At 55.6% G+C, this 13719-nt stretch overlaps 6 protein-coding genes across 6 annotated transcripts; 3 read left to right on the top strand and 3 right to left on the bottom strand.

The window, feature by feature from the left end:
• Nucleotides 1-288: 288 nt before the first annotated feature.
• Nucleotides 289-2454, bottom strand: GLRG_03461 (pentatricopeptide repeat domain-containing protein; the record flags this gene model as incomplete). The annotated part of the gene is made up of 1 exon (XM_008094146.1): nt 289-2454. The coding sequence occupies one exon, from the start codon at nt 2452-2454 to the stop codon at nt 289-291; it is 2166 nt and encodes a 721-aa protein (XP_008092337.1).
• Nucleotides 2455-3049: 595 nt separating this feature from the next.
• Nucleotides 3050-3676, top strand: GLRG_03462 (cwf18 pre-mRNA splicing factor; the record flags this gene model as incomplete). The annotated part of the gene is made up of 1 exon (XM_008094147.1): nt 3050-3676. One exon carries the CDS (start codon nt 3050-3052, stop codon nt 3674-3676), a length of 627 nt encoding a protein of 208 aa, XP_008092338.1.
• Nucleotides 3677-4339: 663 nt separating this feature from the next.
• On the bottom strand, nt 4340-4843 carry GLRG_03463 (uncharacterized protein; the record flags this gene model as incomplete). Its single annotated transcript, XM_008094148.1, has 2 exons — nt 4340-4520; nt 4575-4843. Coding segments are annotated over 2 exons (450 nt in total), but the record flags the coding sequence as incomplete, so codon positions are not given.
• A 1491-nt stretch (nt 4844-6334) lies between these two features.
• GLRG_03464 (R3H domain-containing protein) lies at nt 6335-9018 on the top strand (the record flags this gene model as incomplete). The annotated part of the gene is made up of 6 exons (XM_008094149.1): nt 6335-6370; nt 6457-7325; nt 7384-7716; nt 7770-7858; nt 7909-8243; nt 8293-9018. The coding sequence occupies 6 exons, from the start codon at nt 6335-6337 to the stop codon at nt 9016-9018; spliced, it is 2388 nt and encodes a 795-aa protein (XP_008092340.1).
• Nucleotides 9019-9549: 531 nt separating this feature from the next.
• On the bottom strand, nt 9550-10809 carry GLRG_03465 (Mov34/MPN/PAD-1 family protein; the record flags this gene model as incomplete). Its single annotated transcript, XM_008094150.1, has 2 exons — nt 9550-10539; nt 10699-10809. The coding sequence occupies 2 exons, from the start codon at nt 10807-10809 to the stop codon at nt 9550-9552; spliced, it is 1101 nt and encodes a 366-aa protein (XP_008092341.1).
• Nucleotides 10810-11306: 497 nt separating this feature from the next.
• On the top strand, nt 11307-13588 carry GLRG_03466 (uncharacterized protein; the record flags this gene model as incomplete). Its single annotated transcript, XM_008094151.1, has 3 exons — nt 11307-11461; nt 11520-12236; nt 12289-13588. The coding sequence occupies 3 exons, from the start codon at nt 11307-11309 to the stop codon at nt 13586-13588; spliced, it is 2172 nt and encodes a 723-aa protein (XP_008092342.1).
• Between the last annotated feature and the right edge of the window lie 131 nt (nt 13589-13719).

Genomic DNA, 13719 nt, shown 5'->3' on the forward strand with positions numbered 1-13719 from the left:
TCCAGTATCTATATGCGAGTATATTGAACCTTAGGACCGAGTAGGTTAGATCTTGTTGCGGATGGAGGCAGAAACTGGGGCTGAAGATGGTCTGATAGAGCAGTTATCGAAAGTGAATTCTTGCTCAGTTCATGTGTTGCTGGAAAATATGTTACCATCTTGTCAACATCAACATCTCTAGAGAAGAGTGGTATATTGTTCGGTCAGATGTGATAATGATTTTAGGTATGTTACGCAGTAGATGCCTGGACTCAAAGTTACATCACTATCGTCGTCCTTTCCGAGGTCTCATAGTTGCAGCTCGGCGTCAGCATCAAGCACAAGCCTTACTTTCATCGCCTCGCTCCTCTTCTTCGCATCGATGCTCTCCTCCATCATCCTCAGAGCAGTCTCCCTATTCACCAACTTGGAGAACGCTTTCAGCGTGTATTCGTCTGCCTCGTACCCGGCCATCTCGAGCCGCTGCAGTGAATGCACCGTCTTGCCGACGTCCTGGGTCTTCGCATGGCCTGAGATCAAGGTGTTCCACGTAACGAGGTTCGGCTTCACGCCGTGCTGACGCATCATGGCGAGGATGCGCTCCCCTGAGGCCTTCTCCTTGTGTAACATAAACCCATGCAAGAGGATGCTCCAGGTGAAGATGCTCGGGGCCGGGTGAAGCGGTGGCGATGGCGACGACGGCGCAGCGGTGAAGATGCTCGGGGCCGGGTAAAGCGGTGGCGATGGCGACAACGGCGCAGCGGCAGCAGCCTCGACAGCTGGTTCCTTCGAATCGCTGACTGACTTGCTTCGCGCGTTAAGCGTGTGCTTCAGCATGTCGCCGATGATATCCAGGGCCGCGCGTAGCATGCCCGGAGACTCGCACAGCGCCTTGATGACGACGTCGTACACGAAAGTGCCTTTCTCTCGGACAAAATTTGTCGCGACAGGGTTGCCCTTGGAGATGAGCTGTCTAAAGTAGGCGTAGAGCGATATCAGGCTGATCGGCTGTGAGAGGCTCTTCACATAGGCATTGAACATGATGCCCAATGTGGCGCCCGTCGGGTTCAGCTTGTGCGGGACTGCAGACATGGCCGCGTCTAGCGCAGGAAACAACTGCCGGGCCAGTTGCCAGTCCGGGGGCATCTCCAAGCCCCGAGAGGCATCGAGGTAACGGGAGAGGTTGACCGGGATAAGAGACTGCAGAGGTGCAAGGTGGAAGATCTTGGAGTAGAAGTGGAGCATTGGCCTGAAGGCCGGGACAGAGCCGTGAACAGGCTTTTTCTTCTCCCTAGTCTCTGTCTCGGAGAAGTGAAGGAGAGAAAACAGCAAGTCGTTAATGAAATCCACGTCGATTGCATTGGACTCGGCAGCACCTGCTACGATCATTTCGATGGTAGACGCCGAAAGAGCCCTCTTGGCTCCATCGAGAAGGGTCGCCCACATGATGGTATCCGGCTTGATATCGTGCCGTTGCATGACCTGGAAAACCTCCCAGGCCTTCTCGGTCTGACCCGTCAAGCACAATGACCTCATTAATGCTGTGTAGCTGATCATATTGGGGACGAAGCCATGCTCCAGGAGGACGCTGAATGCGTCTGCAGCGGAGAATTCGTCGCTTGTTTTGATATGCTCGGGATGAAGAGAAAGAATGATGGTACAAAGGCTTATCCACTGGCCTGAGTTGAGATCTGCGCCTCCTTTCTCAACGGCTTCGACGGCCATCTGCAAAGCAAGCGTTTTGGTTTGCGGCGTCCTCGCAATTCGCTTGGCCATGCAAAACAGCGTATGGCGATGTAGATTGTGACGATATTCCTTCAGACAGTGATAAAGAGCCTCAATACCTTCGATGCTGGTGGTTCTTATTAGGTTGTATATGGTGTTTTGCCGTATACGAACATGCTTTTGAGGCGTCTTGTTGATAATCGTGATAACAAACTTGCACAGAGCCTCGGCGTGAGATGTACGCTTCTCGCCAGCTAGCTTCTGACGTTGCCATTTGGCGAGAAAGTGGATAGCGTCCTGGAGAGCATAGCCAGGTGGTATAAAGTCCTCAGTTGTAACCTCAAGGAGAGACAGCGCTCGGTCAGGACAAGACCACAACGCAGAAAATATGAGCGTATGCCAACTTTCCGGCTCGGTCCTCTTCTGGATAGGCCATGATGCCCAATTTTCGAGCGTATGTTCGATGGATTGACGGTCCATAATCCAATCCAGCCTCTCGGGCGTCACATAAGAGGGGCCCCGCGCCGTACGCTCGTATAGCCTCAAGAAGTCATTCTTCCAATTCTCAAAGCGCTTCAATTCCGGCGCACTAAGGTGGTGCCGCAGATATCCATACTCCCGGTATCTCAACACAGCTTCTCGTGCCAGCTCGTTCGCCCATAGCATTATGTCTTCCGAGGTTTCGGCCGCCTGGGCCTCGATACGTTTAATGGCTTGTCGTATGAAAAAGCCCGGTTTAGCTTTGGTCATTTTCGGGAAGGGTATCCATTTTAGGGACTTTGATTTGATCTTCCGAATTCTGAACGGCTTTGAGCTCGAGGCCGGACTGACCACGGTGCTTTCGTTTCGAGCTTGAAGGAACAGCTGGACTTGACCGGCGTTTAATGACTGGCGAGCATGTTGCTGGATGCGCTGCAAACACGGCCGACAAACGAAAGGCTGCGACATCGCATGGATACCGAGAAAGAACAGGCGCAGGGGTGTAGGGTCAGCTTGAGGGAATGCTGAGCTGCTGGCGAGGCGGCATTTTCAACTTGCAGAATGGCTGCGGTGATGTTGGTCAAGCTGAAGAGAAGTCGAAATCGTGAAATTTTGGACGCTACAGCTCCCCTGCACGTCCCGGAGCTAAATGCGACCACAGCAAGCCCGTGCATCTTTAGCGCATTTCATGGAAGTATTCCGCCAATGCCAAATTTCCGCCCCACACTAACAACCAGCCGAGCCAGCCTTCGAACGTCAACTTCTCGATTGGCCCATCAGTCTGTAACTCCCAATCACCGGCCTCACGAACCATCGCATAGGATTTTCTCACATTTCGACTTGTTCTCTCACGAAATTCGCCGCCATGTCAAGCTCGCAAGGAACCCTGAGCGCCGTCACAGACGAGCGCAAAGCGCGCCTGGCGAAGCTCAAGAACCTGAAGAGAAAACAACCAACAGACGAGGTCGTCCCGCCCGAGTCAGAACGCGCAGCCTCGCCCCCAGCAGAGCCAGATGTATCGAGATTGCACCTATCCGGTCGAAACTACGACCCCGAAGCACGAGGACCCAAACTCGGGTTTGAGGCGCCTCCGACACAAAATTTGGAACAGCCCACGCTCGAGGAGCTTGCAGCAGATATCGAGGCCGACGTCAGGAAAAAGGCTGCCGAGGAATCGCAAGACGACAAGGGCATTGACCTGTTCAAGCTCCAACCGAAAAAGCCGAACTGGGACTTGAAAAGGGATTTGGAGAAGAAGCTAGAGATCCTCAACGTGCGGACGGACAATGCAATCGCGAAGCTTGTGAGGGAGCGCATTACGGGGGCACAGAATGCGGCAACACAGGCCAAGCAGGTCGACTCAGGGAGCAGAGAGGGCGACGCGGCTGGGATGGATGGCATCGCGCTAGTCGAAGGAGTCCGCGTCCGCGAGAGGGAAGAAGAAGAGGACGAAAGACGACAGAAGGAAGAGGATGACGATTTGGCTGTTTAGAGGCGACAGGATTATGTATGGACGGTAAAAGTTCCTTGTATTATGGCTTTACATCAGGTAGACTTTTTGCCTGACCTTCAAATTATTGATACCCATCGACTACCTGCCCATGTTTAAGGACTGCGTCAGAGCGAGTCTCTTGGAAAACGGACTGAGACTCCTCTCCCGTGCCGACTGTTGTTGCTTCGGCCTTCTGTCTTGCCCTTCATTCCTAGCACCCCGACCCATCCGGCGTTCAGGGTCGTCCCGGTAGCCCGAGTTTCCGCTACCACCCCAGCCTGGACGGCCACCGCCACTTGCGCCCCGTCCGTCAGGCGACCTTGACAGCGACCGCCGGGCACTGCCAGTGCCGCCACTTCGAGAGATGGACGATTCTCTTGAATAGGAGGGGTCGCGAGCGGAGCCTCTCCCAGCCGGTCTCACGCGGCCATCATCTCTCTCACGGTACCTCTTCTCATAGGTTCCAGGGGGCGAACGGCTGTCACGGGACACAGATCTTTGGCGACGTGTGGGTGGAGTCTGGCTATGTCTGCTTCTGGTAGAGCGCCTGGAGACGGAACGGCCATCCTCGCTTTCTGGACTCAACGATCTCGGCCTGGAGGCCCTTCTGTCCTCCGGGGATCTCTGCCTCTGACGAGAATGCATTGGGGAAGGTGAACGCCGTCTAGGCGGCGGCGGCGAAGCGGAACGCCTCGTTGAAATGGTGGAGACAGAGTCGACGGACTCGGACCGTTGTCGTTTGCTTTCTGTCTTCCTGATGAGCTCATTATCCCTCTCCTCTAACTCTCGCTGTCTGGCCCTCTCGGCCTCCTTTTTCGCGAGCTCGGCATCTGCAATGCCTTTCCTGAGTCTCGAGTTAGCAGGCAATATGATTACAAGTCCGAGACGAACTACTTACTTGCGTTCGGCATCGTCTGGGGTTTCGTTCGTTAACTTTGGCATGAGCTTCGGGTTGCGCAACTGCTGTGTTCGCGAGGGCCGAGACACATAGGGCCTGGTCTGGGCCGGCTCCTTGCACTCGTATGAGTAGTGACGTTCTGTGGGAGTCAGCATAATGTTTGTGATGAAATGGCCAATGATAAACTTATCTCTTTTGAGACATTTCTGACACTGGACGTTTGCTGGTGTGGATTGGCGGGGGCCACCACGTCCTCTATAAGGGTGCATGGATGACTGACGGTTGCTGGTTGATTGATGGGGATTTGAGGTAGTTGCTGTCAATTTCTCGCTGTTCCGGCGTCTTGTATCAGGGCGCGATCTTTTTCAGGATTTGATATGCGATGTTGCACGCATGTGAACGTTGAACGGGTTTCGTCTCTCTTGCTAGCCGAGAACCTCAGGATTGTGTGTAACAATATTGTTGTGAAAACGGTCTTGTCAAAGGTGGAGGTTCCGTTCCTGAGGGGTAAAGCTGATTCGATCACCACTGCCTACTCGTCGGCGTCTTTATCCAGCTGATTTTAAAGAAAGGCAACGCCAACCAGCATGAGGTTGGTCGCTTATGTAAGTACACAAGATCCGCGATTCTTTCGTGTTGACCGGAAAAGCATCAGCCTCTTGGGTTGCGCACCAGCCACACGCCCTTCAGATTTCTCGGGACGACTAAGCCACTTTCGGTTCAGGCTCTGGTCTTTTGTCTCTCGCCCGGCGCCAACCTACTAAGCCCGAGACGAGACCTGCTCAATCCTCACCAGAATTTGTGACCACCACCCGATTCTTCAGCCTGACGTCCCACACGACGTTGCGGAAGGGATGTCAGCAGTCTGACACCATCTTGTACCAACTTGAGACTGCTGTCCGCTCCATTGGGAGTTGCCGGCATTTAAGCTTCTAGCTCCTTTACCACGGCTCTGCGACCGAGGAAGTGAGATCGGAAGAGAAGAGAACCGTCACGCTCCCTGAGTGAGACATCGCGACTGAATCCCGTTATTATAATACAGACTGCTTGCTTGCACTACCGAGGGTGAGTGACCCCGAGCCCGACCCTGAGCCTGCACCTGAGGGAACCTGTCGGTGCCGACCTCCAGTTTCCCCATCTTCTTTTTCCCTTTCCAGCGCAATCCCAAAAACCCACACCACAGCTCTGTCAATTCCCTCCCGCACTACCTAACATCGTCTGCACCACACCACCCACACCACACCTTTACCCCCTCTTCCCAAGCCCGTGACGGACCATCTGCCTTGCAGGTCGCCAGGGAAGGAAAAAAAAAAAACCACAGTCGCCTCGCTTCATTCGTTGCGCGCCCACTTGCCACTTTTTGAGATCAAGTTACGGGCCACAACCGCTAACGGATAGCCACTCAGGCGCAGACCTGATCAAAGCATCCGACGACGCCTGTTTCTCCCCTCTGACGAGAACCGGGGCTATCAACCATCGACCATCCAGGAACATACCAGCGCTATGATGACGAGCTTGTCCCGACGATGATCCACGGTATTTTTTTCTCGCTCTGCAGGCCCGCCTTGATCCAGTTTGTTTCTTGATTTCGGATATCGTCCTGAGTCCTCTTTTCGATTCCGGTTTTCAATTCGTCTCGCGCGTCACCAGCACTACAGCGCGGTTCAATCTTGAGTAGACGACTTTATTCCCATCCCACCACCCACGGCCGAAAGTTGAGCCATATCTAAACCTTTACTCCAGCTATGGCCACTGCCCACATGTCATCCGACCTTCCTAAGCCCTCTTTTGCAAAGGTGCGCTGTGCTTCTGAGCTGCCCCTCGTCCCCGAAGCTCAGCGGTTGCCTGATGATAAATGCTAACGCATGTTGCGCTCTTGTAGGTCGCTGCATCAGCATCAAAAGATAACCTACCTGTCTCTACCGTACGACGAGTAACCGCGCCAGCTCAAGACCGCCCAGACCAAGCTTCGTCCTCCAACGCTGCCTCTGTCCCTACACACCTCGCTACAAACGAAGCCGACAGCCACAAATCTTTGATCATGAACTCCACGAAACCCGTACCGGCTGCCGCCAAGCGCGAGCCCGCCCTGCCCAAGAAGGCCAACGCGATCGACCATGTTGTGGATGGACTGAAAGACCTGAGCATTGGACAACGAACACCAAGCCTTGTCGTGAACGGAACGGGATCCTCCTTCACTGAGCGATCAAAGTCTTTGAACAAGGACGGTTCAGACGATTCCCAGAGAGCCGACTCAAGCTCCGAGCTCGGCACCAAGCCCCCCAGCCTAGACGGGAAGAGCATTACTTCCGGAACAACTTTCGCGTTGGATGAGAAAGAGTCACTGCGTCCGGATGACAGCGCTAGCGTGAAAGCCGCGGCTGCTGAAGATGACGATTCGTTTTCCTTCCGAGGTCCGAACCTACCCAACTCTAGGATGGGCTCCGATATAGCCGCGCGTGCGAGGGGTATCATCCAGCTTGGCGACATGCCAGATCGCCGCCTCATCCAGCCCATCTCTGGATCTCTGAGCCAGGGCATGATCACACCTCAGAGCGCTTCTTCGGACCAGCCGCCAATGCCCTCTACTAATGCTTTATCGACCACTCTCCCCGACTCGGCCAATCTCTTGAACACCATCTACGGACAGGCGCCAGACGAGAAGTTATTGGAGGCCATGGCTTCCCCGAAGGACCGGTTATTCCTGTTGCGACTGGAGGCCGAGTTGATTAAGTTTGTTCAGAATTCCAAGTAAGCCCGATTGAGAACTGCCCAATTATGTGTATATGCGTGACTTACGATCGTTTAGGGAACCTTACATGGATTTCCCCCCATCCAACTCCTTCTGTAGGATGCTCACCCACAAGCTGGCCGATTACTACAGGATGACACATCAGTATGAAGCTCGTGTTGGATCTGTGCGAATATTCCGAACCCCTTACGCAAGGGTACCCGAATCGCTGGCTAGTATCGCTGCTCCGGAGACCAATGCCGAGACACCACCTCCACCTGCGGTGCTCCCACGAAAGATCATGCGTCGGGGTGAGGAGGGAGAGTTTGGCCCCAACAGTGCTTCTCCATCCAAGCCTACTTCCGAGACCGGCAGTGACTCCAAGGACAAGTCTGGCTCTGCCAATCAGAAGTATGTTCATACATACATCTATATAAGGGTTAGTGCTCTGCTGACTGATGTAGACTATCGAGGGAACAACGTGAAGAGGCGTACAAGCAGGCCCGTGAAAGGATATTCGGCAGTTCCGAGAAAACTGGAGAATCAACGCCCGGTATGAATACCCAGAGAACATCACCAACCTCACACTGATTATGTTTCTAGACAACGACGGTGAAAATGGCATTTCACGCGCCAGCTCAGTCTCTGCCAGAGAGAAGTCACAGTCTGGCAAACGGGGTAAAACGAGCAAGCAGAGACGAGATGATTCTGAGAGCTTCGACTCGAGACACAACTACACTCCATACTGGGGCCCGCAACAGCAGACGTGGATACCGCAACCCCAATACGTCCCTGTGTCCAACCAGTACGGTGCACCAGTACAGCAGCAGCCGTACCCGAACCAGATCCAAGCCCCTTACAACACGACGCCCACCCAAACCTTTGCGCCTATGATGCCTAATACGGGTTACAATGCGGCGTACCCGAACATGCCACCGGTAAGCCATACACTTCACACTCTGCAGACGCCGAGCTAACCGGTCCCAGTACCCGCCGCAGGCGAGCCAAGCTCAGTTCCAGCCGTCTACGGGCGCCAGGAACTATGGAGGATCTGGACCCGGGCCTGCTCCCCCGCCACAGCAAGGTTGGCAGCAAGGATTTGGACCGGCGCCGGTTCCGATGACCCCCCCTTCCACAGCCAGTGCCACGGTCTACACGCCGCGAGGTATGTCTGCGCCGCCTGGGCAAAGCACGGTTCCGTACATGTACGGACAGCTACCGGCCCATATCAACCCAAACGACCCCAAGAGTCAGCATCCCATTCCCGGTAGTTACAACAGGCATGCGTTCAACCCCAAGACGCAGTCTTTCGTTCCTGGCGGTGGTATGGGCCCAATGCAGCCGCCTCAGCCACCATTCAGTGCCCCTGGCTCCCACCATGGTAGCCCCCAGATTGGTTCGCCTCACTTGGCATATGCCGGCTACCAGCAGCCAGGACCGCCGGCACCATACGGTTACGGCATGGCCCGGCAGGGATCAAACAACTCGATTCCCTCGTACCATCCCCCTCCGCCTCATCACCTAAACCCTCTTCCCCCAGCACCGGGTTCTCACATCCCTCAGCACCCACCGCAACACCTTCCGCAAAACCCCTCTCCCCACATTCCTAACAAGCCCGCTATCCCCCAAGGTCCGGCCGGACAGACGTTCAGCCACCTTCCTCACTACGGCAATCCTGCCACCTTGCCGCAGAAGCCAAACATGGGTGTTTAGTGGAGCAATCGACGTTGCAGGTCTACGGCAGAATGAACGGCGCATGGGAGGGTCTTTCAAGGTACAGCATATTGGCGTTCACACGGAGGGATAGGATGGCATCAGATCATGTAGGCTATTGCATGCTAGAACACTTACGTACCTTAATTGTCACTCAACTTTCTTGAAAGACCCGCGATTGTATGGCCGGTTCTCGTTCTCAAATCTGAATATTTGCATGAAAGCGTGAATAATCATCATTGCAACTGCCTAGCGCGTTCTACCCTAGGCCGTGTAACTCTGCCACTGCCATAACGCCATGATGGTTTCATCAAGTGTGGGTTCCTCATGATGCCATGCTTGCTAACCTCGCGGCGGAAAATGCCTGCATTGTGTGCTGGCTCACTCGTCTCTTCCAACCTCCATCTCCTTTTTATCCATTTAAGGGGAAAGTGTGTGTTGGGGGGGGGGCTTGTTCGATATTCTCCCTCGTGTCTTTCCTCAATGGCTCCGCATGTGAGGGAAACATGTTCTCAAACAAGATTGGCTGCTTCACTCGGTGGGTTCCCTCGGCTCGCGGGGCTCTCTGGGCTCTCCCCTCTGGCCGCCGCCGCGGCCACCGCCGCGCCCGCCACGCTTGCCGCCACGTCCGCCGCCACCCCGCTGCTCGCCCTTCTCGCCGCCCTCGGTCTGCTTGCCCTCACCGTCCTTCTCGCCGCTGGTGAGGTTGGCAACAGCCAGCCGTTGCGACAGGTCGATCTGCGTGCGGATGGTGTTGGCCAGGTAGGAGACCATGAGGACGTCCTGGATATGGTTGTTGAAGTCGTGCTCGATCTGCTCGGGGTCGACCTTGGGGGCGAGCGAAAGAGCGTTCATGAGGTACTGGCCGAGGGCCTGGTTGGGCTCCTCGTCCTCGTCGAGGATGCCGTTGACCCAGTCGCTGACGCGCTCGATAAGGTTGGTGCCGGACTCGATGGAGCGGGCGAGCCCCTCAATGTCGGAGACGACCGGTGCGGTGCGGTCCTCGGTGTCCTTGGCCATGGAGATGGCCTCAAGGGCGCTGCGCTCGGCATCGCCGTACATGAGCTTGTGGGGAACCTGGATGAAGAGGCAGCTCTCGGCGGCGCGCTCGGCGTTGACGGCGACGGGGGCGGAGATGTAGCATCGGGCCTCGATGTCGGAAGTGGGGTCGGTGCTGATGGTCAGGTGGACGGCGGGGTGGGGGAAAGTGCCGGTCTCCGGAGAGGCGAAGAAGTTCTGGATCAGGGCGGAGAAGGAGTTGAGCTCGTGGGTGGTGGTGTACCAGCCGAGAAGGGACTCGCGGGGGTTGGCCTTGAGGGTGAGGGCCAGCATGTTCTTCTGGTAGTCGACGTCGACCTCGACCTGGTCCTCGTTCTCGGTATGAGGGATGGCGAAGCAGGAGCGCACTTCGACCTCGGTGCCATCTTCGGAGCGGACACCAACGAGGGCGCCGATAACGCGGGTTGATTGCGTATCGCGGATGTCTCTTCGCACAGCATGGTCGAGGATAGAGAGGATGGCCTGCGGGAGAGAGAGAAAGAGAGGTGGGGTCAGCAACAAGCTGTCTCGGAGGGGTAAGTGAAGATTATGTGTATGGATGTCAAGACTTGAGTTGAAGTCTGAGACATGGCTTCCGGGTATATAGCCTTAGCCCGTTGAGCGCAGCAAGAGGTGTCGTACCTGGGGTTGGATGTTGACGGTGAGCGGGGCAATGTTGCCTGGGATGCCAATCGTGGCCGGCGCGATGGGCCGCGAAAGGTGGAGGAACTTCTCAGTTGCAGCGACAGCCATACTGGGCAGGATTTGGGATTTTCGGGGTTGTCGTCGAACTTTTCGGAGGTTGAGAAGTTGTTCTCAGGAGAGGGAGGGGAGGGGGGGAGGTCGGGTTGGATGCGCAGGCCAAAATTTGGGAAGTGGGTTTCGGTCTTTGACTGACGGGCGTCCTTTTTTCGCGATGGTTCGCTTCAAAAAATGCGTCGAACTCTGCACCCGTACCCTCCTTTCGCTTTCCCGGTGGGTGGTGCGGATTTTGCGATTTGTGGTTGGCCCCGACCGGGTTGTGCGCGCTAAGATAAGGCTCGATAACGGGCTTCTGTGGCGGGAGTGCCCCGCTGTGGCTGGTGGCTAGCGTGGGATTTTCTGCAAGGTTGAATACATGGCCGACGACTTATAGCTTTTTTTTTTCCACTGGGACAAGTGAATGAGATTTTCTTCGGTGACTTTACCTTTTCGTTTTCTCACCTCATATCATTCTTAGATAATTGTTTAGGGGCTTGTAGTATCAGATCATGGGCCCAAGAGGTAGAGGCCGTGCCGGATTCCGGGGAGGAGGGCGAGGGCGTGGCGGCGCAGGAGGACGAGGAAGAGGCAGAGGAGGAAGCAGGGGAGGCAGATCATTTGGTCGCTCATCCCGCTTCGACACTGCTCGTGTTGAAGAGAAAGAGTATGACCCATTTCTGATGTTACACTTCATTACTTTGTATCAAAACTAACTTGACCAGGTCATCGGATGAGGATGAATCCGGAAAGGAAATGGGCTCTGAGGTGGAGGAGGACTCTGATGTTTCCATGTCTGAAGACGAGGAGGAGGAGACGCCCCAAAACGCCCGCCCGTATATGGCACTTCTTCAAGGTTTCACAGAATCTTCGGAGCCAAGCGCTAAAAGAAGGAAACTCGAAAGTGGCACGTCTGCGGCCCCTGCACAAGCCGAGTCTGAATCCGATGAGGACGAGGACGAGAAGAAAGTCGAGGATCTCGACAGGGTTGAGGAGGCTGAGGACCCGATGGCTGACCTGGCCGAGGAAGAGGAGCAAAGCGATGATGAAGACGAGGTGGACGCTTCAGATCCGTTCGACAGCCACTTCACAACCCCCGACGAAGATTTGACCGCGAAGAGAGTCAGGGCGATTCAGAAGAAGGACTGGACGTTCAAGCGGACCATGTCGAAGGTTTCGAAGGCAGTCGTGACGTATCCCCAGGTGGAAGACTCAGATGCCCCAGCGATTCCTTCGCCGATTTCCAGCCTGGACGGGCTGAAGCTCAAGCAGAAGCTAAGGGAGACTGCCTCTAAGAAATTGGCTACGCTCAACCCGCTGCAACAGGCCATTGCCCCCACGATCTTCAGCTACAGCGACGTCCTGTACGATAACCGTAACACTCAAAACTCTGAAGGGTTGCGGCAACTGGTGTGTTTGCATGCCGTCAACCACGTCTTCAAGTGAGAACATCCACAACACCCAGTTCAGGGGTAATCGCTCACACAATGACAGGACCCGAGACAGAGTCATCAAGAACAACTACAAGCTCGCGAAGGAGGAGAACTCGGACCTCGAACTCAGAGACCAGGGCTTCACGCGCCCCAAGATCCTCTTCATCCTGCCGACGAGACAGTCCTGCCTGAAGATCGTCAACACGATCGAGGAGCTGTGCGCACCGGACCAGCGAGAGAACCGCAAACGCTTCGAGGAGGCGTACACCGAGGACGACGTCAAGTTCAGCGATGACAAGCCCGCCGACTTCCGCGAGCTCTTCGAGGGCAACGACGATGACATGTTCCGCATCGGCATGAAGTTCACGCGCAAGACGGTCAAGTACTTTTCGCAGTTCTACAACTCGGACATCCTCCTCGCTAGTCCACTGGGTCTCCGCATGGCCATCGGCTCCGAAGAGGACAAGAAGAAGATGGACTACGACTTCCTCAGCTCCATCGAGATGGTAGTCGTCGACCAGGCCGATGCCTTGCTCATGCAGAACTGGGAACACGTCGAGTACATTTTCGAGCACATGAACCTCCAGCCCAAGGACGCCCACGGCTGCGATTTCAGCCGCGTCCGCAGTTGGTACCTCGAAGACTGGTCCAAGTACTTCCGCCAGACCATCATGCTGTCGGCCTTCAACACCCCCGAGCTCACCGAACTCTTACGCACGCAGTGCTACAACTGGGCTGGCAAGGTTCGCTTCCAGGCCGACTACGCGGGCGTCCTCACACAGCTCGGCCTCAAGGCCCGCCAGACCTTTTCCCGCTTCGAATGCCGGTCTATCGATAAGGAGCCTGACGCCCGCTTTGATTACTTCGTCTCGGCCATCCTCCCTTCCCTCATCAAGCGCGCCAAGAGCTCTACCGGCACCCTTATCTTCATCCCCTCGTACCTCGACTTCGTCCGTGTGCGCAACTACTTCGCCACGAACCCGGCCGTCGCGGCGCTCTCCTTTGGCACCATCTCCGAGTACGCCGATGTGCCCGAGGCCTCGCGCGCACGCTCCCATTTTCTCACCGGCCGGCACAAGGTTCTCCTGTACACGGAGCGCGCGCACCACTTCCGCCGCTACCAGCTGCGTGGCGTCCAGCGCGTCATCATGTACAGCCTGCCCGACAACCCCATCTTCTACCGCGAGATCGCCGGAGGCTATCTCGCTCGCAGCGAGCAGGACCTCAAGCTGGATCCCGGCCAGGGCACCGTCCGCGTCATGTTCTCTAAGTACGACGTTATGAAGCTCGAGCGCGTCGTCGGCACGCAGCGCGTAGGTAAGATGATTCAGGAGAAGGGCGATACCTTTGATTTCGTGTAAGAAGACAAAAGACAGGAGAGCAGCGGATGGAGTAAATGTGTTTCTGCCTGATGGCGGCAAACGTGAAAAGTCATTGTGTCTTTTTTTGGAGCTTCCCGTAGTATACATGTATACCCTACACGACCGTAATT

The sequence above is a fragment of the Colletotrichum graminicola genome (genome assembly GCF_000149035.1).
Source record: "Colletotrichum graminicola M1.001 genomic scaffold supercont1.10, whole genome shotgun sequence".
In the NCBI taxonomy this organism is placed as follows: domain Eukaryota; kingdom Fungi; phylum Ascomycota; class Sordariomycetes; order Glomerellales; family Glomerellaceae; genus Colletotrichum; species Colletotrichum graminicola.